Source organism: Oryctolagus cuniculus, chromosome 5 (genome assembly GCF_964237555.1).
Source record: "Oryctolagus cuniculus chromosome 5, mOryCun1.1, whole genome shotgun sequence".
Taxonomy (NCBI): Eukaryota; Metazoa; Chordata; class Mammalia; order Lagomorpha; family Leporidae; genus Oryctolagus; species Oryctolagus cuniculus.
The window spans coordinates 140997670-141025303 of NC_091436.1; the positions used below are offsets into that span (position 1 = coordinate 140997670).

The 27634-nt window shown below is 38.4% G+C and overlaps 2 protein-coding genes across 3 annotated transcripts in view; both read right to left on the reverse strand.

Annotated features, from left to right (window-relative positions):
- The window catches only part of LOC100340841 (olfactory receptor 14J1), a 55992-nt gene that overhangs the window by 24120 nt on the left and 4238 nt on the right, over nucleotides 1–27634 (reverse strand). Inside the window, exon 1 of one of the 2 annotated variants that reach the window (XR_011389039.1) lies at nucleotides 15138–15558. The exons of the other annotated variant lie outside the window; for it this stretch is intronic. The gene's annotated coding sequence lies outside the window, so the exon portion shown is untranslated. Of the gene's footprint in view, nucleotides 1–15137; nucleotides 15559–27634 lie in introns of those variants that run through there. 2 annotated transcript variants of the gene reach the window in all.
- Nucleotides 11719–15142, reverse strand: LOC100338572 (olfactory receptor 2B2-like). Its single transcript, XM_070074839.1, has one exon. The coding sequence runs from the start codon at nucleotides 14707–14709 to the stop codon at nucleotides 13765–13767; it is 945 nt and encodes a 314-aa protein (XP_069930940.1). The 5' UTR covers nucleotides 14710–15142; the 3' UTR covers nucleotides 11719–13764.

The window sequence follows — 27634 nt, forward strand, 5'->3', positions numbered from 1 at the left end:
CTAATCAAGTCACTGTTTCTCATAGTGTCCATTTCACTTCAACAGGTTTCCCCTTTGGTGCTCAGTTAGTTGTCACCGATCAGGGAGAACATATGATATTTGTCCCTTTGGGACTGGCTTAATTCACTCAGCATGATGTTTTCCAAATTCCTCCATCTTGTTGCAAATGACCAGGTTTCGTTGTTTTTGACTACTGTATAGTATTCTATAGAGTACATGTCCCATCATTTCTTTATCCAGTCTACTGTTGATGGGCATTTGGGTTGGTTCCAGGTCTTAGCTATTGTGAATTGAGCTGCAATAAACATTAAAATGCAGACAGCTTGTTTGTTTGCCAATTTCATTTCCTTTGGGTAAATTCCAAGGAGTGGGATGGCTGGGTTGAATGGTAGGGTTATCTTCAGGTTTCTGAGGAATCTCCAGACTGACTTCCATAGTGGCTTCACCAGTTTGCATTCCCACCAACAGTGGGTTAGTGTCCCTTTTTCCCCACATCCTCTACAGCATCTGTTGTTGGTAGATTTCTGAATGTGAGCCATTCTAACCGGGGTGAGGTGAAACCTCATTGTGGTTTTGATTTGCATTTCCCTGATTGCTAGTGATCTCGAACATTTTTTCATGTGTCTCTTGGTCATTTGGATTTCCTCTTTTGAAAAATGTCTACTGAGGTCCTTGGCCCATCTCTTAAGTGGGTTGTTTGTTTTGATGTTGTGGAGTTTCTTGATTTCTTTGTAGATTCTGGTTATCAACCCTTTATCAGTTGCATAGTTTGCAAATATTTTTTCCCATTCTGTTGGTTGCCTCTTCACTTTCCCGACTGTTGCTAATGCAGTACAGAAGCTTCTCAATTTGATGCAATCCCAAATGTTAATTTTGGCTTTGACTGCCTGTGCTTCTGGGGTGTTTTCGAAGAAGACTTTGCCGGTACCTATATCTTGCAGGGTTTTTCCAATGCTCTCTAGTAGTTTGACTGTGTCGGGTCATAGATTTAAGTCTTTAATCCATGTTGATTTAATTTTTGTTTAAGGTGAAAGGTAGGGGTCTTGCTTCATGATTCTGCACATGGAAATCCAGTTTTCCCAGCACCATTTATTGAAAAGACTGTTTTACTCCAGGGATTGGCTTTGTATCCTTGATCAAATACGAGTTGGCTGTAGATGTTTGGATTGATTTCTGGTGTTTCAATTCTGTTGCATTGGTCTATCCATCTGTTTCTGTACCAATACCATGCTGTTTTTTTTTAACCTTTATTTAATGAATTTAGATTTCCAAAGTACAGCTTATGGATTACATTGGCTTCCCCCCCGCAATGACTTCCCTCCCACCCACAACCCTCCCCTTTCCCGCTCTCTCTCCCTTTCCATTCTTATCAAGATTCATTTTCAATTTTCTTTATATACAGTAGATAGCTTAGTAACATTAAGTAAAGATTCAACAGTTTGCATCCACATAGCAACACAAAGTGAAAAATACTTTTTGAGTACTCGTTATGGCATTAAATCTCAATGTACAGCACATTAAGGACAGAGATCCTACATGAGGAGTAAGTGCACAGTAACTCCTGTTGTTGACTTTACAAATTGACACTCCTGTTTATGCCATCAGTAATCTCCCTATGCTCCAGTCATGAGTTTCCAAGGCTATGGATGCCTTTAGAGTTCATCGACTCTTATCTTATTTAGACAAGGTCATAGTCAAAGTGGAAGTTCTCTCCTCCCTTCAGAGAAAGGTACCTCCTTCTTTGATGGCCCATACTTTCCACTGGGATCTCACTCGCTGAGATTTTCCATTGAGGTCTTCTTCTTTTTTTTTCCAGAGTGTCTTGGATTTCTATGCCTAAAATACTCTCATGGGCTCTTCAGCCATATCTGAATGCCATAAGGGATGATTCTGAGGCCAGATTCCTATTTAGGACTTCTGCCATTCTATGAGTCTGCTGTGTATCCTGCTTCCCATGATGGATCATTGTCTCCCTTTTTGATTCTATCAGCTTGCATTAGCACACACTAGTCTTGTTTGTATTATCCCTTTGACTCTTAGACCTATCAGTGTGATCAATTGTGAACTGAAATTGATCATTGGGACTAGTGAGATGGCATAGGTACATGCCACCTTGATGGGATTGTATTGGATCCCCTGGCATGACCTAACTCCACCATTTGGGGCAAGTCAGCTTGAGCATGTCCCAAATTGTACATCACCTCACTTTCTTAGTCCCACTGTTATATTTAACAGGGATCACTTTTCAGTTTGACTTCTTCCTTCCCAATTTGTATCCATTTAATTTCTTTTTCTTGCCTAATAGCTCTGGCTAGAACCTCCAGAACTATATTGAATAGCAGTGGCGAGAGTGGACATCCCTGTCTGGTCCCAGATCTCAGTGGAAATGCTTCCAACTTTTCCCCATTCAATAGGATGTTGGCTGTGGGTTTTTCATAGATTGCTTTGATTGTATTGAGGAATGTTCCTTCCAAACCCAGTTGGCTTAGAGTTTTCATCATGAACGGGTGTTGTATTTTATCAAATGCATCTCGGCATCTATTGAGAGAATCATATGGTTTTTCTTCTGCAGTCTGTTAATGTGGTGTATCACATTGATTGTCTTGCGCACATTAAACCATCCCTGCATACCAGGGATAAATCCCACTTGGTCTGGGTGGATGATCTTTCTGATGTGTTGTTGCATTCTATTGGCGAGAATTTTATTGAGGATTTTTGCATCTATGTTCATCAGGGATATTGGTCTGTAATTCTCTTTCAGTGCTGCATCTTTTCCCGGCTTAGGAATTAAGGTGATGCTGGCTTCATAGAAAGAATTTGGGAGGATTCCCTCTTCTTCAATTGTTCTGAATAGTTTGAGAAGAATTGGAGTTAGTTCTTCTTTAAATGTCTGGTAGAATTCAGCAGTGAATCCATCTGGTCCTGGGCTTTTCTTTGTTGGGAGGGCCTTTATTACTGTTTCAATTTCTGTCTCAGTTATGGGTCTGTTTAGGTTTTCGATGTCTTCCTGGTTCAATTTAGGTAGGTTGCATGTGTCCAGGAATCTATCCATTTCTGATAGGTTTCCCTGTTTGCTGGCATACAAGTCCTTGTAGTAATTTCTGATGATTCTTTTTATTTCTGTGGTGTCTGTTGTTACATTTCCTTTTTCATCTCTGATTTTATTGATTTGGGTCTTTTCTCTTCTTTTTTTAGTTAGTTGGGCCAATGGGGTGTCAATTTTGTTTATTTTTTCAAAAAACCAGCTCTTCGTTTGGCTGATTTTTTGTAATGTTTTTCTTGATTCAATCCTGTTGATTTCTTCTCTGATTTTAATTATTTCTCTTCTCCTACTAGATTTGGGTCTGATTTGCTGTAGGTTTTCTAGATCCTTGAGATGCATTGAAAGCTCATCTATTTGGTGTCTTTCCAATTTCTTGATGTAGGCACCTATTGATATAAACTTTCCTCTTAACACTGCTTTTGCTGTGTCCCATAAGTTTTGGTATGTTGTGCTGTTATCCTCATTTACTTCCAGAAAGTTTTTGATTTCTCTTTTTATTTCTTCTATGACCCATTGTTCATTCAGGAGCATGTTGTTCAATCTCCATGTGTTTGCGTATGCTCTAGGGATTCCTGAGTTGTTCATTTCCAACTTCATTCCTTTATGGTCTGAGAAGCTGCATGGTATGATTCTAATTCTTTTGAATTTGCTGAGACTTGCTTTATGGCCTAGTATGTGGTCAATCCTAGAGAAGGTTCCATGTACTGCTGAGAAGAATGTATAATCTTTAGCTGTAGGATTGAAAGTTCTGTATATATCTGTTAGATCCATTTGGGCTATAGTGTCGTTTAAATCTACTGTATCCTTGTTGATCTTCTGTCCTATTGATCTGTCTATTTCTGAGAGTGGAGTATTGAAGTCCCCCAGTACTATTGTATTGGGGTCTAAGTCTCCCTTTAAGTCCATTAACAAATCTTTTAGATAAACCGGTGCCCTGTAGTTAGGTGCATATACATTGATAATTGTTATATCTTCCTGTTGAATTGATCCCTTAATCATTATGTAGTGTCCCTCTTTGTCTCTCTTAACAGTTTTTGTGGTAAAGTTTATGGTGTCTGATATTAAGATGGCTACGCCTGCTCTTTTTTCATTTCTGTTGGCATGGTATATCTTTTTCCAGCCTTTCACTTTCAGTCTGTATGGATCTTTGTTGGAAAGATGTGTTTCTTGTAAGCAGCAAATAGATGGGTTTTGTTTTTTAACCCAATCAGCCAAACGGTGTCTTTTAACTGGACAGTTCAGGCCATTCACGTTCAATGTGACTAATGATAAGTGGTAACCTTGCCCTGCCATTTGCCAAAGATAAGTTCTAATATATGCTTTGAATTCCCTGTGATCTTTAGCTGTGAGCTTTCCTTCCTTGGTTTCCTTCCTTTACCTTCTTTCATATTGATGACCGTGTTTCTTTGTTTCTGTGTGTAACACATCTTTAAGCATCTTTTGCAGGGCTGGACGAGTGGCAACAAATTCTTTCAATTTCTGTTTGTTATGAAAAGTCTTTATTTCACCTTCATTTACAAATGATAGCTTTGCAGGATATAATATTCTGGGCTGGCAGTTGTTCTCTCTTAGTACCTGGGCTATATCTTGCCATTCCCTCCTAGCTTGTAGAGTTTCTGATGAGAAGTCAGCTGTGAGTCTGATTGGAGATCCTCTGAGAGTAATCTGACGTTTCTCTCTTGCACATTTTAGGATCTTTTCTTTATGTTTCACTGTGGAGAGTTTAATTACAACGTGCCGTGGTGAGGGTCTCTTTTGGTCGTGTTTATTAGGGGTTCTGTGAGCTTCCTGTACTAGGATTTCTCTGTCCTTCTCCAAACCTGGGAAATTTTCTGCTAATATCTCACTAAAAAGGCCTTCTAATCCTTTCTCCCTCTCCATGCCTTCAGGAACTCCTAGAACCCGAATGTTGGGTTTTTTAATAGTATCCTGAAGATTCCCGACAATATGTTTTAGATTCCTAATTTCCTCTTCTTTTCTTTGGTCTGACTGTATCCTTTCCTGTTCTCTGTCTTCTAAGTCCGATATTCTCTCTTCTGCTTCTCCCATTCTGTTTGTAAGGCTCTCTATTGTGTTTTTCATTTGATCTATTGAATTCTTCACTTCAGTCACTATCCCAGTTTCCTGTTGTACTAGTTGTTTCGTTTCATTTTGATTCCTCCTTAATATTTCATTTTCACGAGAGAGATTTTCTATCTTGTCCATTAAGGATTTCTGTAGTTCCAGAATTTGTTTTTGAGAACTTCTTAATGTTCTTATCAATTTTTTGAGATCTGCTTCTTGCATTTCTTCTATGTCATCATCCTCATAATCTTGAATTGGGGTGTCTTTTTCATTTGAGGGCTTCATGGTGACTTCCTTGTTTTTATTACCTTGGTTTTTGCGTTTGTTATTTGTCATATTGGAGATATTTGGTTTCTTCACTGTGGTGCTTTTTCTTGTTATACTACGACTCTAGATTAAGTGGACTATCTGTTTTTGAGGGAGCCTTAGGGCTTGAGATGGGTGTGGCCTGAGAGCTCTGTTTGGTGTGCCTAAGGTGACACTCCCAGGTTAGGCGTGGTAAACCTCTCTCTCTCTCTCTCTCTCTCTCTTTTTTTTTTTTTTCAACAGGGAAGTTATTCTGCACAGCTGAACAAAGTTGGAGGTAGTTAGCAGGCGAATGATATACCCACACAGGAGCCAGAGATCAGAAGCTCTTTCCCAAGGACCACACAGGGAATCTGTTCGGCCCTTAGAGTGGGCTCAAATTCTCCTTCAGTCTCCCACTGGGTTGCCAAAGTTACGGAATTGTAGCGTCTCTGGAGAGTGCTCACGTGAATTCCGTGAGTTCTCTCCCCCACCGTCTCTTTTTTCACAGTCTCAGTTCAGTAGCACCATAAATTTACTAAGTCCTAATCTCCTGTTAATTCGCCCCACCCAGAGTCAGGTTTTACTGCTAGGCTCAGGGCCGGTGCAGACCTGAGGTCGCTCTGCTTATGACGTATGTCCAAGATGGCGCCTGCTCTTTGTCTTGCTCGCCCTTGAGAGGTGAGCGGAGAGAGAGAAACCCGTGTCCATACCAGTCACCTTTTTTTTTCCCCCTCTCTCTCTTCCAGTTAGCTTGGTGAATTCCCCCCGCCCCGGGGGTCGTTCCCTCTAGTCTCCTCTCTCCGCTTGCCTGCCGGTGTCTCGGGTTATTGAGGTTCGGCTCACCTCGCGTTCCAGCGCTGGTGTGTTGAGTCTGCCGCTGATGTCCCGAACTGTGGGCTCCCACGCTCTCCACGCAGGTCTGCTCCCCTTCCAGCGCCGATGTGTGGACTCGGAGCCCTGGACTTCCCAAGTCTCCCCGCTGTTGCACTCCCCTTCGAGCACTTGCGGGCAGACCCTGCAGCTTGCGCAGCTCAGTCCCGCTGCTCGGCTTCCGCGGCTCAGTCCCGCGGCTCGGTCCTGCGGTTCGGCTTTCGCGCGCGGTGGGCGACCTTGTTCTCCCAGTAGGTCCTCCGATTCACGCCCACTGGATCCAGAAGAGTTTTGTCTGCAATATTTTCCTGGTTCTTTTTTCTGAGGCTACCGTAACTCCCCTTTTATTAAACTAAATTTTCCCGGACTATCGGTGCGCGCCCTCACTATTCCGCCATCTTGGCTCCGCCCCTGTTATTATTTTTTTTGTCTTTTTGATAATATCCATTCTAACTGGGCTAAGGTGCTGTCTCATGGTGATTTTGATGTGCATATGCTGGAGAGTTAATGACACTGAGAAATTTTTCATAAATTGTTTAGTTATTTGAGTTTCATCTTTTTTTTAAAGAGATTTATTTGAAAGAATGAGAGAGAGAGAGAGAGAGAGAGAGAGATCTTCTATCTATTGGTTCACTCCTCAGATGATTGCAATGGCTGGGGCTTGACCAAGCTAAAGCCAGGATCCAGGAGCCCAAGCTCTTGGACCATCTTTCCCTGCTTTCCTACGCCATTAGCAGAGTGCTAGATTGGAAGTGGAGCAGCCAGAACTCAAAACAGCACCCATATGGGATGCTGGTGTCACAAGCGGCAGCTTTATCCACTACGCCACAGCACCAGCTCTGAGTTACATCTTTTGAAAATTATCTGCTAATATAATTTGCCCATTTAAAATGGATTATTTGCTTGTTTTTATTTTTGAGTATTTTAAGTTCCTTATGTATTCTGGATGTCATTTCTTTGTCAGATGAGGAATCTGACAAATATTTTATTTTAAATACAACAACAACAACAACAACAAAACAAATATTTGGCCGACGCCATGGCTCACTAGGCTAATCCTCCGTCTGCAGCACCGGTACTCCGGGTTCTAGTCCTGGTTGGGGTGCTGGTTCTGTCCCGGTTGTTTCTCTTCCAGGCCAGCTCTCTGCTGCAGCCCAGGAAGGCAGTGGAGGATGGCCCAAGTGCTTGGGCCCTGCACCTGCATGGGAGACCAAGAGGAAGCACCTGGCTCCTGACTTTGGATTGGCGCAGTGCGCCGGCCATAGCGGCCATTTAGGGGGTGAACCAATGGAAGGAAGACCTTTCTCTCTGTGTCTCTCCCTCACTGTATAACTCTGCCTTTAAAAAAAAGTTATTAAAAAAAAAACAAATATTTTATTCCATTCTGCTGGTTCTCTGTTTAATCTGTAGTACTTTTTTGGGAGGTAGTACTCGGTTTGATATAATCCTTTTTGTCTGTTTTCACTTTTGTTGCCTGTGCATTTAGAGTTTTAACGAAAAAACATCACCAATATCAATATCCTTAAATAGTTGCCTTATGTGCTTATGTCTTTAGCTTAATTTGGGTTGATTTTTTGGGTGGGATTAGAGGTGAGTGGGTGGATATGCACCAATATTATGCAAGTGGGGTGTGGCTGGCGTTGGTGATCTGGCATCCCATATGGGCGCCACTTTGAGACCTGACTGCCCTATTTTGTGTCCATCTCTCTGCTAATGTGCCTGGGAAAGTAGTAGAAGATGGCCTGAGTGCTTGGGCCTCTACTCCCATGTGGGAGATCCAGAAGTTCCTGACTCCTGGCTTAAGCCTGGCCCATCTCTGTCCATTGCTGCCATTTGCGGGAGTGAATCAGTGTCTTTTCTCTCTCTGTGTGTCTTTTCCTCTTTGTGTAACTCTGACTTTCAAATAGATAAATAAATCTTTAAAAAATTATGCATGTGGATATCCAGTTTGCCCAGCACCATTTATCAGCTTTGCCCCTCCATTATTATATGTTTTTGATGACTTGGTCAAGAATCCGTTGGTTGTAGACATTTGGATTTTTGTCCTTTATTCTATTCCACTGGTTTATGTGCTTATTTTTATACTAGTCCCACATTGTTTTGATTATTACAGCTCTGTCATATATCTTTTTTTAAAATTTTATTTAGTGAATATAGATTTCCAAAGTACAGCTTATGGATTACATTGGCTCCCCCCCCCCAATGACTTCCACCCACATACAACCCTCCCCTTTCCCACTCCCTCTCCCCTTCCATTCTTATCAAGATTCATTTTCAATTTTCTTTATATACAGAAGATAGCTTAGTATACATTAAGTAAAGATTTCAACAGCTTGCACCCACGTAGAAACACAAAGTGAAAAATACTGTTTGAGTACTCGTTATGGCATTATATCTCAATGTACAGCACATTAAGGACAGAGATCCTCCATGAGGAGTAAGTGCACAGTGACTCCTGTTGTTGACTTAACAAATTGACACTCCTGTTTATGGCATCAGTAATCTCCCTATGCTCCAGTCATGAGTTTCCAAGGCTATGGAAGCCTTTTGAGTTCACCGACTCTTATCTTATTTAGACAAGGTCATAGTCAAAGTGGAAGTTCTCTCCTCCCTTCAGAGAAAGGTACCTCCTTCTTTGAAGTCTGTCATATATCTTGAAAACTAGTTTTGTGATGCATCCAGATTTGTCCTTTTTGCTCAATATTTCTTTGGCTCTTTGTTGTATTTGAGCTTTCATATGAATTTTAAGGCTTTTATTTTCTAGTTATGCAAAGAATATTATTTGTGTTTTGATGGAGATTGCATTGAATCTGTAAATCTCTTTGGATGACATGGATATTTTACAGTATTAATTCTTCTAGTGTGTGAATATGGAAGATATTCACTTTGCTTTTGTGTCCTTTTCATTTTCTTTCATCAGTGCTTTACAATTTTTATTGTTGAGGTTTTTTGCTTCCATGAGTAAATTTATTCCTAGATGTTTAATTTTTTGTAACTATTGGTAATGGGGCTGTTTCATTTCTTTTTCAGATAGTTTATTATTTGAGTATTAAAATATTACTGACTTGTGTATTGATTTTGCAACTTTACTAAGTTCCTTTATCATCCCTATGGGAACAAGATCCACTTCTGTGTTGAACCACCTGTTGTAGTGCAGAGCACTGCATAGGTAAGGTACTGGGGTCACAGTTATTCTGTTGGGTCTAGTTGGGTTCATGAGACTAAAATCTTCTTGATAGTGTGAAGGAATGTATGTGGGGGTCTCTGGAATCCGGTACTCACATATTTCTGTCCCATAGGGCAATATGGATTCAAATAGTGAATCCTTTCTCAAGATAAAACTACACTCCTGTAGCCTGTGGTCTAAGGGTTTAGGAGATGATGTGAAATTCCACTCTAAAACAAAGTTATCATATGTAAAGCAAATGGAAAACACTTCAGGGCATTGGAGTGAACAAATATTTTTCTGGATCAGACTCAAAATGCACAGAAAATAAAAGAAAAAAAGCAGACAAATGGGATTTTATCAAACTAAAGAGAGTTTGCAAAGCAAATAGCCAAATGAGCAATGAGACAGCATATAGAATAGAAGACAATATTTGCAAGCTATAAGTCAATGTCCAGAACATTATAAATAACTTAAGCAACTCAACAGCAAAAAATGAAAGATCCAAGTATAGAATGGACAATGGATCTAAGCAGACATTTCTAAAAGGAAGACACACAAATGGCCAACAGGTACATACAGGATGCTCAAAATTGCTAGTCATCTGGGAAATGCAAATCAAAACCAGAATGAATCACCACTTTTATTTTTTAAAGTAAAATTGGCTCTTATCAAAGAGATAAAAGATGACACATGTTGGTTAGCATATGAAGAAAAGGGAACTCTGGCACACTAATCTAAATTATTACAGCCTCTGTGTAAAAAACATGGGGATCTCAAAAAACTAAAAATAGTACAAACACCTGTTGCCTCCCTGGTGTGCTTTCTAGGAAGTTGTAATAGAGAACAGAGGCACAACTTGAACCCATGTGGGCATCCCAACTGAGGTACTAACCTATAGGCCAAATGCCCATTATTGAAACAATGAGTAAATATCCTATTGAATTTTTTATTTGATGTAAAGGTCAATATCTTATTCATTCTAGATTATCTGTTTCTATCCTACCGACTTATCTACACTTGGTATCAGTAATTAGTTCCCAAACAATGGAATACAAAGTTTCAACACAAGATAATAGCAATGACTCATTAATAATTTCTAATTTTGGTTGTCTTATACTTTATTATATTTTTTTCCTTTTTTATTTTTATTTATTTTTTGACAGGCAGAGTGGACAGTGAGAGAGAGAGAGACAGAGAGAAAGGTCTTCCTTTGCCATTGGTTCACCCTCCAACGGCCACCACGGCTGGCACGCTGCTGCCGGCGCACCACGCTGATCCGATGGCAGGAGCCAGGTACTTATCCTGGTCTCCCATGGGGTGCAGGGCGCAAGCACTTGGGCCATCCTCCACTGCACTCCCTGGCCACAGCACAGAGCTGGCCTGGAAGAGGGGCCACTGGGACAGAATCTGGCTCCCCGACTGGAACTAGAACCCGGTGTGCCGGCGCTGCAAGGTGGAGGATTAGCCTAGTGAGCCGTGGCGCCGGCCTACATTTTTTAAATTAGTAATTTATTAGTGATATTGGCTTCCTGCTGGGGAGATATCATCTTGCCTGGAAAGGGATTCTATGTGTAAAATATTAAAACTGAGGCAACTGTCATAAAGAACCCTTCAGTAAAGAAGTGACAAGAACTGCAAGTGACACAGTGAATGAGAAAAAGAACAGAGAGGAACAAATCATGCTGTTACTGCAGCATTGCCTGCTGCCATATCTTGCTTCTCTTTGGATAGTAAAGAGTAGCATGTTTTTCCAAAAGATAGGAGCATTTCTAATTTCCTCTGGATTCTATTTTCTAAATATCCTTTTCTCTATATATGTACCATTTTTTCTTGTTGGAACTGGATTAACTAGTGGTTTGGGTTAAGGGTAAATATCTCTTGATTGATGGGTTAAGTTTTTAAAAGCAGTTACAGGAGCCTTCTCCCAACCAGTTCTAGTTGTCCACGTTCCAAAATATTGAATGGAGCCTTGCTGCTTCTGTAATTATAAAACTATGACAAGGAACTGAATTACACTTTGATCAGTACACATTATATACACACATTGAAATACCATACTGTACCTCAGAAATATATACAGTTATTGTTATGTCAAAAAACATATTTTAATTTTTTTACCTTTTATTTCATGAATATAAATTTCCAAAGTACAGCTTATGGATTACAATGGCTTCCCCCCCCATAACGTCCCTCCCACCCGCAACCCTCCCCTTTCCCAATCCCTCCCCCCTTCCATTCACATCAAGATTCCTTTTCAATTCTCTTTATATACAGAAGATCAGTTTAGCACATATTAAGTAAAAATTTCAACAGTTTGCACCCACATAGAAACACAGAGTGAAAAATACTGTTTGAGTACTAGTTATAGCATTAAATCATAATGTACAGGACATTAAGGACAGAGATCCTACATGAGGAGTGACTCCTGTTGTTGACTTAACAAATTGACACTCTTGTTTATGGCATCAGTAATCACCCTAGGCTCTTGTCATGAGTTGCCAAGGCTATGGAAGCCTTTTGAGTTCACCAACTCTGATCATATGTAGACAAGGTCGTAGACAAGGTCGTAGTCAAAGTGGAAGTTCTCTCCTCCCTTCAGAGAAAGGTACCTCCTTCTTTGATGACCTGTCCTTTCCACTGGGATCTCACTCATGGAGATCTTTCATTTAGTGTTTTTTTTTTTTTTTTTCCAGAGTGTTTTGGCTTTTCCATGCCTATAATATTCTTATGGGATTTTCAGCCAGATCTTCGTGCCTTAGGGCTGATTCTGAGGCCAGAGTGCTGTTAGGACATTTGCCATTCTATGGGTCTGCTGAGTATCTCACTTCCCATGTTGGATCGTTCTCTCCCTTTTTGATTCTATCAGCTAGTATTTGCAGACACTATTCTTGTTTATGTGATCCCTTTGGTTCTTAGTCCTATCATTATGATCAATTGTGAACAGAAATTGATCATTGGGACTAGTGAGATGGCATTGGTACATGCCACCTTGATGGGATTGAATTGGAATCCCCTGGTATGTTTCTAACTCTACCGTTTGAGGTAAGTCAGCTTGAGCATGTCCCGAATTGCACATCTCTTCCCTCTCTTATTCCCACTCTTACATTTAACAGTGATCACTTTTCAGTTAAGTTTCAACACTTGAGAAAAACTGTATATTGATTACAGTATTCAACCAAAAGTATTAAGTAGAACAAACAAAAAAAATACTAAGAGGGATAACGTATTAAGTTGTTCATCAACAGTCAGGGCAAGGGCTGATCAAGTCACCATTTCTCATAGTGTTCATTTCACTTTAACAGGTTTCCTTTTTGGTGCTCTGTTAGTTTTCACCAATCAGGGAGAACATAATGTTTTTAAAAAGAATGATTAAAATATTTGAAAAATATTACACAGCAAATTTCACAAATACGGAATTGATAAGTTTAAAACTGTATGCCATTTTGAATAACATTATTAAATTTCTTACAGTTCTGCTGTCATTCTGTAGATATGAATCACCCCTTTCTGTAGTGCATCCTGTGTTAGGTTATCCTGTGTAGGATAACCTTCTGTTAGTCACTTTGTAGCTGTCTTTGTTATCAGATTAGCTGTAATGGTATCACAGTACTTATGTCCAAATAACTCTTAGTGTGCCTAATAATGGCCCTAAAGTGCTAGAGTAAGGATGCAGGCATTTTGAATATTCCAAAGAGAAGACATAAAGTACTTGCTTTAAGCAAAAAGATGAAAATATGCAGTTTTATCAGGAAGGAAACAATCATATGATAAAGCTGCTAAGATGTATGGTAAGAATTACTCTTCTGTCTGAAATCGTGAAGAAGGGAAATTTATGATAGTTTGCAGTGGAACTTCACGACACAAAACTTATGTCCACAGTTTAGTTAAGATGAAAAGTAAACTGAAGGTAGATCATTGTAAAAATTGAGGGAAGAAATAAGAGAGAAAGATGGAGGAGGCATGGGAGCATGTGTGTGAGGGAGGGTAGAGTGGGAAGCGTCACTATGTTCCCAAATCAGTATAAATGAAATACATAAAATATGTTTACCTTAAATAAAATTTTAAAAAAAGACATTAAATTTTAGGATTTGGTGCTATTCAAAGTTTCAGGCATCCACTAATGTCTTGGTTTGTATCATTTACAGATATAGGTGTGTTATTGTATTTTCGTAAGTAATAAGTGCTATATGGATTTCACCGAGTGTTGATTGTTCCACTTATGAACATTTGGGCCACTAGATATACCCCTTGGTCAACTATTATATACATGTGCAACATCTTTAAAAGGAAAACACATCCATCATAACTGCTTAGGTCTTATTTTCAGTGGTCATCTTGCCTTGATCCAAAACTCCTTAGTCAGCGTCCTTCTCAGGGCAGCTTTCACATCCTTGTTCCTCAATGTATAGATAAATGGGTTGAGGGTAGGTGTGACAATGCCATAGAAGAGAGCCATGATCTTCCCCCTGTCACGAGAATAGCTAGAGGGAGGCTGAACATACATACTGATGGCTGTAAAGTAGAAGAGGCCCACCACAAGCAAATGTGAAGCACAGGTGTTAAAGGCTTTCCAGCGACTTTCAGCAGAGCGGATTTTCATTACTGCTTGAGCGATGAACACATAGGTGCCCATGATGAGGCTGAGTGGCACCAAGAGAAGCAAAGCCCCTAATACGTTGAGCTCAGCTTCATTCACACGAGTATCAGTACAGGCTAGTTTCAAAAGGGCGGGAACTTCACAGAAGAAATGGTCCACCACCCTGTGTCCACATCTTGGAGCCACCACTGTGAGAGTGGACTGGACAAGCGAGTTAGCAAAACCACTAATCCAGGTTCCAGCAGCCATGTGGATGCAGCGTCTCTGATTCATGATGATCGGGTAGTGAAGAGGCTTGCAAATGGCTGCGTAACGGTCAAAGGCCATGATGGCCAGAAGTATACATTCCGTGGAACCCAAGGCTAAAAAAATATAGAGCTGAGCGACACAACCTCCATAGCTAATTGTCTTTTTGGGTCCTCTAAGGTTGACTAGCATCTGTGGGATGGTGCTGGTAGTATAGCAGAGATCCAGAAGGGACAGGTTTGAGACAAAAAAGTACATGGGACTGTCAAGCTGAGGATCCAGACGGGAAACTAGGATAATGGAGATATTTCCAAATAGAGCAAAGATATAGGCCACCATAAAGATCACAAAGAGTGGGGTCTCTAGCCAGGGGCGGTCAGAAAAGCCCAGTAAGATAAAATCATCTAGTGAGCTCTGGTTGCTGTTCACCATATTGGCACTTACAGGTGAAATTCCAGCAAGGACCTCTGAATGTCCACTGGTAGAGATGGTTATCAAGGGTAAGAGGTAGACCCTGAGAATTAGAGGCCAGAGATGTTGCTATCCAATTCTCATTTTTGCTCTATCTGCATCTATATCCTGATGGCAGCAAAATTAGACCGTTTGCCTCTATATCCTGATTATGGTCAAATGTTAGGTCAACACCATCAACATAATATTGAAAGATTACTGAGAAAAGAGTCTAAAAGGTGCCAGTATGGTAGCTGTGAAAAATTCCTCATTTAGTGGACCCTCAAGTCTGTTATTCACTCCCTCTGGAATTTAGTATCTTCTCTTTTAAAAAGATTTAATATCAATACTACCAACTATATACATCATGGATATTTAGAAGTGACAACAGAGTAAAGATGAAAACTGACTGGGAAAAGGTAGAGTTTTCCAAACCCGATCAAACAAAGGATGGCAGGAGGAAAGCAGATGGATCTGAAGCCGAGACAGAGCCAAGGCATCTTGTGTGCACATCGTCTTCACATTGATCCTGAGAAGAAACACCACAGGAACTGGAGCACATATCTACATCTGCACGTTGAGAGGATGGAGCATCAGGGTTCTTTTTACTCTTTCCAAATTTTAATGCTCATTCTACTAAAAATAATTTGAAAATAAGGGCAAAATTAAAAAATGCAAACAAGATCACAAAATAATCAGACCTTAGAAATGTACTTTCTGTGAAAATGCTATTTTAAAAATATCTTGTTAAATTTGAAGAATTTTGACTTCTGTGAAAAATCATCAATAAGAGGTTCATATATTTGTACCTCTGAAATTTGAGGCTATGTATGGATTTCTAAACCCTCAGGATTTTCAACAGTATAATCACTTTCCCTTTATCTCTCCCTTCCTTATTCTCATGTCTCCAATCTCTTCTGCTCTTCCCCCACTCAAGTCACATATTTATGATATAATTTTGAATGAAAATATTTCCTTTCTTTTCTTGACTGTCATATTTTACTAAACGTGTATGATGATTTTCTATGTTTTTTTAAAAGGTATTTTCATTCTTCCTTCATATTCTAGTACTGGACCAGCATTGTGGCATAGTAGGTTGGGGTGCTTCCTGCATCCCACATGGGTGCTGTTTTGAGTCCCAGTACTTCCACTTCTGATCTGGCCCTGCCAATGTGCCTGGGAAAGCCCAAGTATTGGGCTCCTGCAACCTACATAGGATACTTCTATAGAATTCTAAGATCCTGATTTTTTACTGGCCCAGCCCTGGCTGTTGTGGCCATATGGGATGCAGACAGATTCTCTATCTCTCTCCCTCTCTCTCTTTGTTTCCCTCCGTCTCTTTCTGTATTTTCCTCTCTCTGTAATTCTGCCTTTCAAATACATAAATCTTAAAAAAAGTTTCAACTATCCAACTTGTTATATGTGTCACAATAACTATTAATATTATATATTTGCAGAGGAAATCCAAATGGCAAACAGACACACGAAAAAATGTTCAGGATTGCTAGCCATCAGGGAAATGCAAATCAAAACCACAATGAGGTTTCACCTCACACCGGTTAGAATGGCTTTCATACAGAAATCAACAAACAACAGATGCTGGTGAGGATGTGGGGAAAAAGACATTCAGATCTGGTTAAAAAGCCCATGAGAGCATTTCAGGCATGGAAAGCCAAGACACTGTGGCAACAAATGACCTAAATGAAAGATCTCTGTGATTGAGATGCTGGTGGAAAGAAGGGTTCATCAAAGAACAAGGTACCTTTCTCTGAAGTGAAGAGAGAACTTCCACTTTGATTATGGCCTTGTCTAAATAATGTCAGAGTTTGTGGACTCAAAAAGCTTCCATAGCCTTGGCAGCTCATGACAAGAGCCTCAGGTGATCACTGATGTCATAAATAAGAGTGTCAATTGTTAAATCAACAACAGGAGTCACTGTGTACTTGCTCCCCATGTATGTCCTTTGTCCTTAATATATTGTACTATGAGAATTAACAGTAAAATTAGTCTTCAAACAGTTCTTTATACTTTGTGTGTATGTGTGGGTGCAAACTGTTGAAATCTTTACTTAGTATAGAGTTGATCTTCTGTGTATTAAGATAATTAAAAATGAATCTTGATGAAGAATGGGATGGGAGAGGGAGTAGGAGGTGGGATGGTTTCTGGATGGGAGGGTGGGTATGGAGTGAAGAACCGCTATACTCCAAAAGTTGTACTTAGGAAATTTAGATTTATTAAATAAAAGCTCTCTGAAAATATTATTTACTTGCTTAATTGTGAATTCCCATATTGTATTAATTTTATTTGTGTGCATTCATATGCAGTGAATAATGGTATTTATAATAAACAATTAGTAAATATATACTAGGAACAGTAAACATAATAAGACTGCTAGGGAATCAGCTTGGGATCCCCTGAGTATTTGTTTTTGTAATCTTCTTAGTTGGTTCTATTCATCTCCATTTTGAGATCCAGCTTAGTGGGATATGTGGATTCAGCTGTCAGATACATTTTTTTAAGTTGACATCATCTGAATTATAAAAATGGATAGAGTTGGAGCAATTAGTACCAGTGATAAACTAGATGGAGTAATACATACTTCATGCTAACCATAGAATCACTGACTCCAAAATTGAACTAATTTTGTCTATAGCATCACAATTTTTTTGGTACCCAGAAAATAATAATTCCTTTGAATTGCAATTGCCTGTGTTATCTAAGTTGTCATCAGGACCAATTCTTTTCTCATACTGTCTATTTAATCTGTATCCAACCAAAAACATGGTAGCAGACACACAGACATGGCTATGGCTCATGACCCCTAACTTTCAAATTGATACTTATAATTATTCTCTCATTTTCATAGCATCCTAGCTTCTTTGGAGAAACATTTCATTCATTTACATTTGATCACTTACAGCTGAACTCTAAATTCTTCAGTGACTCTTCATATTCTACCACAGTTATGTTAAAGTTCAGTCACAGATTCCAGGGCTCACATAATAATGGGTTGAACTAAGCAGACCCATACGCTGATGTAGCCAAATTTCCTACTTCTCTCTTGTGTCTATGCTGAAGAGAAATTTCACCAGGGTATCCATTTTGTAAAAAACATTCTTATATAAAAATATTATTGTTTCCTGTTCTTTATTTACTCTCTATAGTACTTTATTTATATTTCTTTCATGATATGCTCCACATTTTATTATATATATTTATACGTAGAGGTGGGGGAAGGATATGTACCCCTCTCTCTGTGTCAAAAATTTATGAAAGAGATTTTCTTTTTCTCTTGTTTTCCTTACTAGATTGCTTCTATATATTTTTTGAGTAAGCATGTGACTTAATCATGCCCTAGTATATATTACACATGGTAGACATTTACTACATATTAATTAATTTTAATTAGTTGAAACCAGTAATCATAACTTTTCCTTTTGATGTTCAGATATGTTATATTACATTAACATCTTGATATCACTATTTTCAGCTATGATCTCAATTACTTTCACTGATACTGAACTACAACTCAACCCAGATACTTTTTCATTCCAAGCACAAGAAGTCAAAACAGAGGTAAAATATTTCTTATTTTGGGGCCAGCCTTTTGGTGCATCTGATTAGGCACCACCTGCAACACTGGCATCCCATGTGGAAGCACTGGTTCAAGTCCCAGATGCTCCACTTCTGATGCCGATGCTTGCTAATGTGCCTGGGAAAGGAGGAGAAGATGATTCAAGTACTTGAGTGAAGTAGCAGACGGAAGATTTCTTTCTGTGTTTCTTCCTGTCTCTGTCACTTTGACTTTCTTTTATTATCATTATTTCTATTTTAAAATTTTTTGGTTATTTAATTTAAAATTTAAGAATTTTTAACATTTTCCACATTCAATTCATATGTACACATTGTGTGCATACACATATATACTATTTTCTTCTTGAAAACAGAGATAAATTATATAAATCTTTTTTAAAAATGCTGTATCTTACTCAACTCTGATATGTTAGACTTTTATTGTTAATTCTTAAGTTGATACATCTTATCAACCAATAAGTTTATTTATTCTATTTACTAAAAATCAGTGGATTTTGATTTTATTGTCTTTTTGTTCAACTGGATAATGATAATTAAAATATTTGTATGCAAGCTTCATAGTATATTCATGAAAATTCAGTGTGAATTACTTTGAAATTTAAAGAGAAAATAGCTTCATGAAATAATACAAAAGGCATAGGGGAATATAGTCAGTACCTGGCAGGACTACTTGCATGGTAAAAATTACACTGGAAGGATTCTGGAAATTTCCAGGTATCTTTGATCTCCTTAGAAAACGAAGTTAAAAATAAATAAATAAATAAAAAACGAAGTTAATTACTTTCTTAGGATTTCTTATTTTATAAATCATATCTTGTGACAATTTTTAATAAAAGTACTTTAGAAATATAGTTATGTTTTGTATCATATTTCTTTCAAAATGGGACAGACACCATTGCCAGGACAATGATAAAATATATTTTAAATGAATCCTGAGGAAAAATTTTATCTTCATATATACTCTGGACCAAATGTTTTTTTATATGATCTGGTCAGGGGAAAACATCTGTGTTGCAGGATTTCTTATAGAAGGATATCCTTTAGTCAGCTTTTTTATTTTAGTTTTTTATATAACCAGAATTTTAAAAAGGACAGTTAATTGTAGAATGCTTTCCTTTCTTTACCATAATTGGTTTGTTTTCTTCCTAAAACAACTTTCAAAATCTCATTATTTGGTTGTCTTCACTCACATATTTTTCTGTATCTGAGAAAAGCCAGTTTTCTTCTCTTACACTTAAAAATGTGTCATCATATTATTTCATAATCTTTATATTTTTCTGTCACCTCTCTCCAAATAGGCAGAAATATATCTTTTTGTTACTAAGTGCTATTGAGTTTCTGTGATACCCTTGGATTATTATGAATAAAACCAAATCATGTACTTTACTTCAGGGGAAGAATAAAGCTATTAAAGAAGAATATGTAGAGTGCTATCTTGGTTTTCTGAACACTTTTTGTATACCTAGATATGGAAGATTTATAGGAACATAGAGGTGAAATTAATAACCAAATAACTGCAAGGATAAGTTCAGAAAATAAACTTGAGAGAGGTGAATAGTGGAGAAGAAAGAAAAAAGTAATGTATAAATACTAATGTTCTAACAAATGCTTAATTATATTAAATATATATTATACATATAGTATTATTGATATATAATTATAAGTATTATAGATATCTGTTGACTATATGAATATAGGAAGGAGTATAAGGAAAATTGGAAATAAGAGTTAAAGGTGTTAGAGTCACTCAGGTAGCCAGCGCTGTGGTGCAGTGGGTTAACACTCTGGCCTGCACCACCAGCTTCCCATATGGACACTGGTTAGAGACTCAGCTGTTCCATTTCCAATCCAGCTCTTTGCTATGGCCTGGGAAAGCAGTAGGGGATGGCCCAATCCTTGAGCCCCTGCACCCACATGGGAGACCCAGAGGAGGCTCCTGGCTTCTGGCTTCAGATCGACATAGTTCCAGCCGTTGCGGCCAATTGGGGAGTGAACCATCAGATGGAAGAACTCTCTGTCTGCCTCTGCTACCTCTGCTGTGTAACTCTGACTTTCAAATAAGTAAGTAAATATTTTAAAAAAAAGAATCACTCAGGTAACTCACTTAATTTGCTTAAAAAGGACTATGGGGAGTTCTTGCTTTTCTGGCTGTATAAAATAATTATGGGGGATATTAATGGAATTTAATTTACCTAAATGTCAAGCAAAAATATGTGAATGGTTTCCCTGAGGTTGACAAATTGGTGTTAAGAGATAAAAGGATCTATAAATCTCAAGGAAATGCAAAGTGTAAGGGAGCAAACATAGAGTTCTAAGTATCTGTCCAAGTGGCTTAAGAAAACATGGAGGCCGGCGCCGCGGCTCACTAGGCTAATCCTCCGCCTAGCGGCGCCGGCACACCGGGTTCTAGTCCCGGTCGGGGCGCCGGATTCTGTCCCGGTTGCCCCTCTTCCAGGCCAGCCCTCTGCTGTGGCCAGGGAGTGCAGTGGAGGATGGCCCAGGTGCTTGGGCCCTGCACCCCATGGGAAACCAGGAAAAGCACCTGGCTCCTGGCTCCTGCCATCGGATCAGCGTGGTGCGCCGGCCGCAGCGCGCCGGCCGCGGCGGCCATTGGAGGGTGAACCAACGGCAAAGGAAGACCTTTCTCTCTCTCTCTCTCTCTCTCTCACTGTCCACTCTGCCTGTCAAAAAAAAAAAAAAAAAAAAAAAAGAAAACATGGAGCCCATTTTTTAAAAGAAGTGTACATCTTAATACATTCTTCATTAACTTTCTAAACTTGATTCCAACATAATATGTTAATAAAACAAAATAGGAATAGCAGTTACAGATTTAGTTCACCTGTGACCCACATTATCTTCCTAATGGCATTATCTGACGACCTTTGCTATGGTTTTAATCTCATGCTCTCTGCCTACCAGATTTCATTATTCTAACAGGTTAAATCTGTCACAGATTTAAACAACCTTTGATTTAGCTGAATTGCAGGCCTTAAGTGATCAATTGTTCTCTACACAAAACCCATATTGGTATCTACAAACTTTGTAATTTAATAGAAGTTTCAAAGTAAAAATGAGCTTTAAAGGCTTGCCTGAAAATATTTAAATGAAAACAAAAGTTTCTAAAAGTAAACAACTTGAGTAGCTACTTATATTTTTCCACAGTTCTTCTCATAATGAAATAGTGAATAACATTTTACCAAATTTATGCATAAAACAAAACTTTATATGAATATTTGCTTTCAGGTGTAAGTCTATATATTATACTCATATGTATATTTATCTTGTTCCCACAGTAAGCCTCAAAAGTAAGAGTTATTTAGTTACTAACATTACAGAGGATACTCAGGTACCAAGAGGTTATAAGACTTGCCCAAGTTTATAGTCTTAGTAAATTCAGAGGTAAAAATTTGAATAATGTAATACTTTGAAACCTGTATCAGTACATTTAATTTTTTAAAGCTTTTATTTCATAAATATAAATTTCATTAGTACAGCTTTTGGAATATAGCAGTTATTTCCCTCATACCCGTCCTCCCATCCCACTCCCGCCCTACTACCTCTTACTCCCTCTCCCATCCCATTCTTCATTAAGATTCATTTTTAATTATCTTTGTACACAGAAGATCAACTCTATACTAAGCAAAGATTTCAACAGTTTGCACCCACACAGACACACAAAGTATAAATCATCAGTACATTTTCTATAATTGTAGTGCTCATATCTCAAACAAAAATATGTGTGACTTGTAGAATTAGTTTTTTAACATGTTTTTACAACTTACTTTACAGTTTTACTCCTGAATACTCTCTTTATAGCAATTATGAAGCCTAAGTAAGGAAAGTGGTTTTAACTTTTGACTAGCCTTCCCTCCCAAAATCCCTTCTGCATTTACCTGCAGTTCATCAGCTTGCCAAGTATGTGACACAGAGATGAGGAGCTCAAACATTATACTCAGATAGGCTTGCTGTTTAAGTATCTTCTCAGTCTTCTGTAGTATCAAGCACTCTGATCTACTGCAGGGTCATTTTTAAACAACCAACTCCTATTTATGGTCATTCATACAGTCTATAGATCCACAGGGAACTTTCCCATGAGTTTTCATGCCATTACCATCATAGTCTCATTCTTCTGTTTAAATCTCTGAGAGTCAGCATAATTAGCAACTACTGTCGCCAACATGTCCAGGAGAAAAGAACCAGAGAGACTAAAAAGTGAGAGAAGCTCAGAGAAATCAAGAAAAATTTCTAATAAAGGGTGGGCATTGTGACACAGCAAGTTAAGCTCCCAATTACAAAGCTAGCATCCCATGTGAGTGTGAGTTCAAGTCCCAGCTGCTTCCCTGCTTATCCTGTTCCCTATTGGTTCACCTGGGAAGGCAGCAGAGGATGGATAGAGTGCTTGAGCCTCTGCCACTCACATAGGAGACCCAGGTAGAGTTCCAGGATCCTGTCTTTGGCAGGTATTGTGACCATTTAGGGGTCACACTTATCAAACTAGCAAAGGGAAAAATATTTCATTTTATATCATGCTGGAAATCCCCTTTGATTTAGCCTTATTGTAAAGTAATTTATAATTGTATATCATACGTAAGAATGAACATATCTATTGGCACAGCAGTTCTGGCTCCATAGATTCTTACACAATACTCAGAGGTAGATATACAAAGAACTTCCTTACAATGTTATTTGGTCTAGCAAGGGATTAAATGTATCAATAATGACTACCAATCCTGAAGTTGTTCAATACATCTTTACAATGCAATTCTATACATTCATTAAAAACAATGAGGCAAGTCCATAGCCACAGAATTAGAAGTGTCTCAAATTTAAGTAGGTAAGGAAAAAAAATTCATGATCATGTTTATAAAGCAACATAAAGGGTTATCTCTTCATTAACTTATCAACATACACATGTAAATGAATATACTTACATAACAATACTTGTACATATACACAGATATGCCATAAATGCTAATATATGTATAGGTATATTGGGAAAAGTGGAAAATTGAGAAGGGAATAAAGAGCCAAGGAGAGATCTATTGATTCCATGAATACCTTATTGCATGTTTCTTGTACTTTTCATGCTATTTCTATTTAAATATAACAAGAATAAAACAAAATTATTATGTCCTTTATGGGAGGCTTCCTGAGGTATATATGTTGAGTGTTTCACAACTGTAACTGTGTTTAACATCTGAAGTGAAACAAATCAAAATTTTAGCCCAACCAAATATCATTCAATGTGCATCTCTTTATTTTTAAACTTGATGGTTTTACATTTAAATTTATTTTTTAAAGTAATATATGTACATAATTTAAAGTCAAATAGTTCTACATGACTTTGTAAAAAAACCAAAAATAGTATCTCATTCCTTCTCTGCCTCCATTTCCTATTTTCCCAGGGTATGCCCTTTTGGCTCTGACAGTTTTTCTGACAGTTTCTTGAATATTTCTCAATGACTTCCACATTGCCAAAATACACTCATTCAGTGTCTTTCAGTTCCAGGGACTGCTCCATGCACTTGGGATGGGATATAGCAGTGAACAAAAGAAAAATCCTTGCCTCCATCTCAGAAGTTAAAATTTTAGAAGATGGGACATAAGAGAAAATAAGCCTAATAAGTCTTGCTACATTATGTGTTAGAAGATAACCAGTATTATGGATGAAAGAAATAATTTTATTTTCTTCATTTGTCCTTTGAAGACAATTAACAGTTACAGAGATGATCAAATCTCATTTTTTAAAAGATTTATTCATTTATTCGAGAGGCTGAATTACAGACAAGAGAGGGAGAGACAAAGAGAAAGCATTTTCCATTTGCTGGTTCACTCCCAAAATGGCCAAACCAGAGCCAGGATCCAGGAGCTCCTGTGGGGTCTCCCCTGTGTGTGAGGGAACCCAAGCACTTGGGCCATCCTCTACTGTGTTCCCAGGCCACCAGCAGGGAGCTGGATCTGAAGCAGAACAGCTGACGCAAACTAGCACCCACATGAAACACCAGCACCATAACAGAGGCTTACTCTACCACACTACAGTGCCAGCCTCCAAATCTCTTTTAAGCACAACAGTCAAGTTCAGTTAAGTATTTTAGGTAAGAACCATCATCTACACTTAAGAAACAAAGATATTGTACCCTCAGTTTACACTTTATTTCACTCTGTTAGATTTTTCTTAACTTTTATTTAATGAATATAAATTTCCAAAGTACAGCTTATGGATTACAATGGCTTCCCCCAAATAACTTCCCTCCCACCCACAACCCTCCCCTTTCTCACTCCCTCTCCCCTTCCATTCACATCATGATTCATTTTCGATTCTCTTTATATACAGAAGATCAGTTTAGCATACATTAAGTAAAGATTTCAACAGTTTGCTCACACGCAGAAACATAAAGTGAAAAATACTGTTTGAGTACTAGTTATAGCATTAAATCTCAATGTACAGCACACTAAGGACAAAGATCCTACATGAGGAGTAAGTGCACAGTGACTCCTGTTGTTGACATAACAAATTGACACTCTTGTTTATGGCCTCAGTAATCACCCTAGGCTCTTGTCATGAGTTGCCAAGGCTATGGAAGCCCCCTGAGTTCACCGACTCTGATCATATTTAGACAAGGCCATGGTCAAAGTGGAAGTTCTCTCCCCCCTTCAGAGAAAGGTACCTCCTTCTTTGATGACCCGTTCTTTCCACTGGGATCTCACTCACGGAGATCTTTCATTTAGGTGTTTTTTATTTTTATTTTTATTTATTTATTTTTTTGCCAGAGTGTTTTGGCTTTCCATGCCTGAAATACTCTCATGGGCATTTCAGCCAGATCCGAATGCCTTAAGGGATGATTCTGAGGCCAGAGTGCTGTTTAGGACATCTGCCATTCTATGGGTCTGCTGTGTATCTCACTTCCCATGTTGGATCGTTCTCTCCCTTTTTGATTCTATCAGCTAGTATTTGCAGACACTATTCTTGTTTATGTGATCCTTTTGGTTCTTAGTCCTATCATTATGATCAATTGTGAGCTGAAATTGATCACCGGGACTAGTGAGATGGCATTGGTACATGCCACCTTGATGGGATTGAATTAGAATCCTCTGGTATGTTTCTAACTCTACCGTTTGAGGTAAGTCAGCTTGAGCATGTCCCGAATTGCACATCTCTTCCCTCTCTTATTCCCACTCTTATAGTTAACAGTGATCACATTTCAGTTAAGTTTCAGCACTTAAGAATAATTGTGTATTGATTACAGTATTCAACCAAAAGTATTAAGTAGAACAAACAAAAAAAATACTAAGAGGGATAACATATTTTAAACACAAAAAACCTCCAACTAATCATAACAGAATTTAGTATCTCTAACTTTCGCAATTACTGTGCTATCATTGTTTTTCATTAGTAATTTTTTTTTCCTGAAAAGGTTCAACAAGTGTTGAGAAGAAAAGGCAGAAAGGAAAGAGTTGCCTATGTCACCCCACCTCCAACTCCAGGTGGCACAGAGTCAAGGGATTCCTCTTGTTTTGAAGAATGAGAGGGAATTGAGGGCAGAACTTAGAATTGGAATCCGGGACCAGGCCTACCGTGGCTAAACTCAGCACTGGGAAGAGACTTATAGCTCCTGTGCCTAGGCCAATGTCCACAAATGGAATTTCTGGATACGTTCAAGACCCAGGTGGAAACTCATGACCACTGCAAAAAGGATTCATGTACTGGCAACACTGTTGGCTGCAATAGGGCTACATTGAACCCTCCAGACTGTGACATTAGGATATGACTCAGTTTAGCATCAGTCTTGGTGGCCAAACTGTTGCTACCACCTCCCAGCCCCCCTTCTCCATAGCACAGCATGGATAAAGACTCCCTCCATTGGAAGACAAAGATATTCTCAGACAGAGAAGTAAGTGGAAGACATTGACTTGAAAAACTGTTCTAACCTGCCATGGTGTAAACAACATTGGGAAAATCCAGTGCTCCTGTCTCTGGCCAGTACTCATGGACGGAGCTGGGAGACCTGCACCAGGCAGAGACCAGTGGCTTCAATGGGCTTTGATCTTGCTTTGTACTGGACTGTTTTGTTGGGCTCTGGACTCGGGGTCCATTCCAGCATTGGGACAATTGTGACTGCTCACTTCATTCCTGCTCCAACTTCAGGCAGCACACAGTGGGAAGAGTCATCGACTGCTTGGGAGTAGAAGAGGAAGGTAGGCACAAGATGTGGCTTTGGAGAACAGGTTTGTGCACATCACACAGTGAGGCCCAGCACTGGAAAGATACTATGGCATCTGACTAGTGCTGGTAATTGGTATTAATATGATATTTTTTATTCAGTGTGACATTTGTGATTTTTGTGAAAGAATGGAAATAGACACTTCTGTACACTTACTGTGCTTAATCAGACTCTGTTTTTACATAAATATTTATGGTGCTGATTATAAGGATTAAAAATAGAAAAATTACACGAAGATTTATACTGTTAAAGCCTAAAGAATGTAAGACACCATTTAATTTTGTTCTTGATATATATATCATTGGAAGGCAATAACCCGATTTCCATCTTTTGGAGATGATGTACATTCAGTACATTGTCACCTGAAATAGAATTTTTCCCTACATATATTGATATTTTCATTTCTCCCTTCAAACTAATACTAATCAGCAGAGGATATTTTACTAATAATTTCTCAAATATATAGACATTGAATATACTTGTCTTCTTGGTTTATTTGCATATAGTATGATCTTAAATTGCCTTTTAATTTTTCAAATGTTATGAAATATATTTTATAGGTATGATGTGTATTATTTGTGGACAGTGCTAGCATCATCTCATCCCTCACAGTGGTAAACACAGAATGGTGCATAGTTATTACTGATCAATTGAATGAGTAAGGAATAAATTGTTGATATGTTGATCTATGACCTTACCCATCAGATACTGCATTTTTATTCAAATGACACATATTTATATATGGCACATATAACAGTTTTATTTTCTTTGATATAAAATTACTGTTGACCATTATACAGTATATACAAAATGTTGAAATATAACAATCCACTTCCAGAAATATGTATCATTGCATGATGATAAAAATTTTCTTTAAAAATATCTATGAAGGTGGAAAAATAGGCTATTTATAATATAATACTGGTGTTAGTGCTGCTTTCATTGAGTGCATCCTAGCTGAATAATTAGTGCTTTAAAAGAACATTGAGAATGAAACAAATGTGTTAAAATCTGACTTAGCCAAAAAGAGACTATTGCGAATGAATGCTTATTTCCCAAGGTTGCTGAGATACTTCTTCCTGGTCATGAGA

Coding starts and splice junctions, on each gene's coding strand:
- LOC100338572 (XM_070074839.1), bottom strand. CDS start 14,709: ATGGTGAACAGCAACCAGAGCTCACTAGATGATTTTATCTTACTGGGC.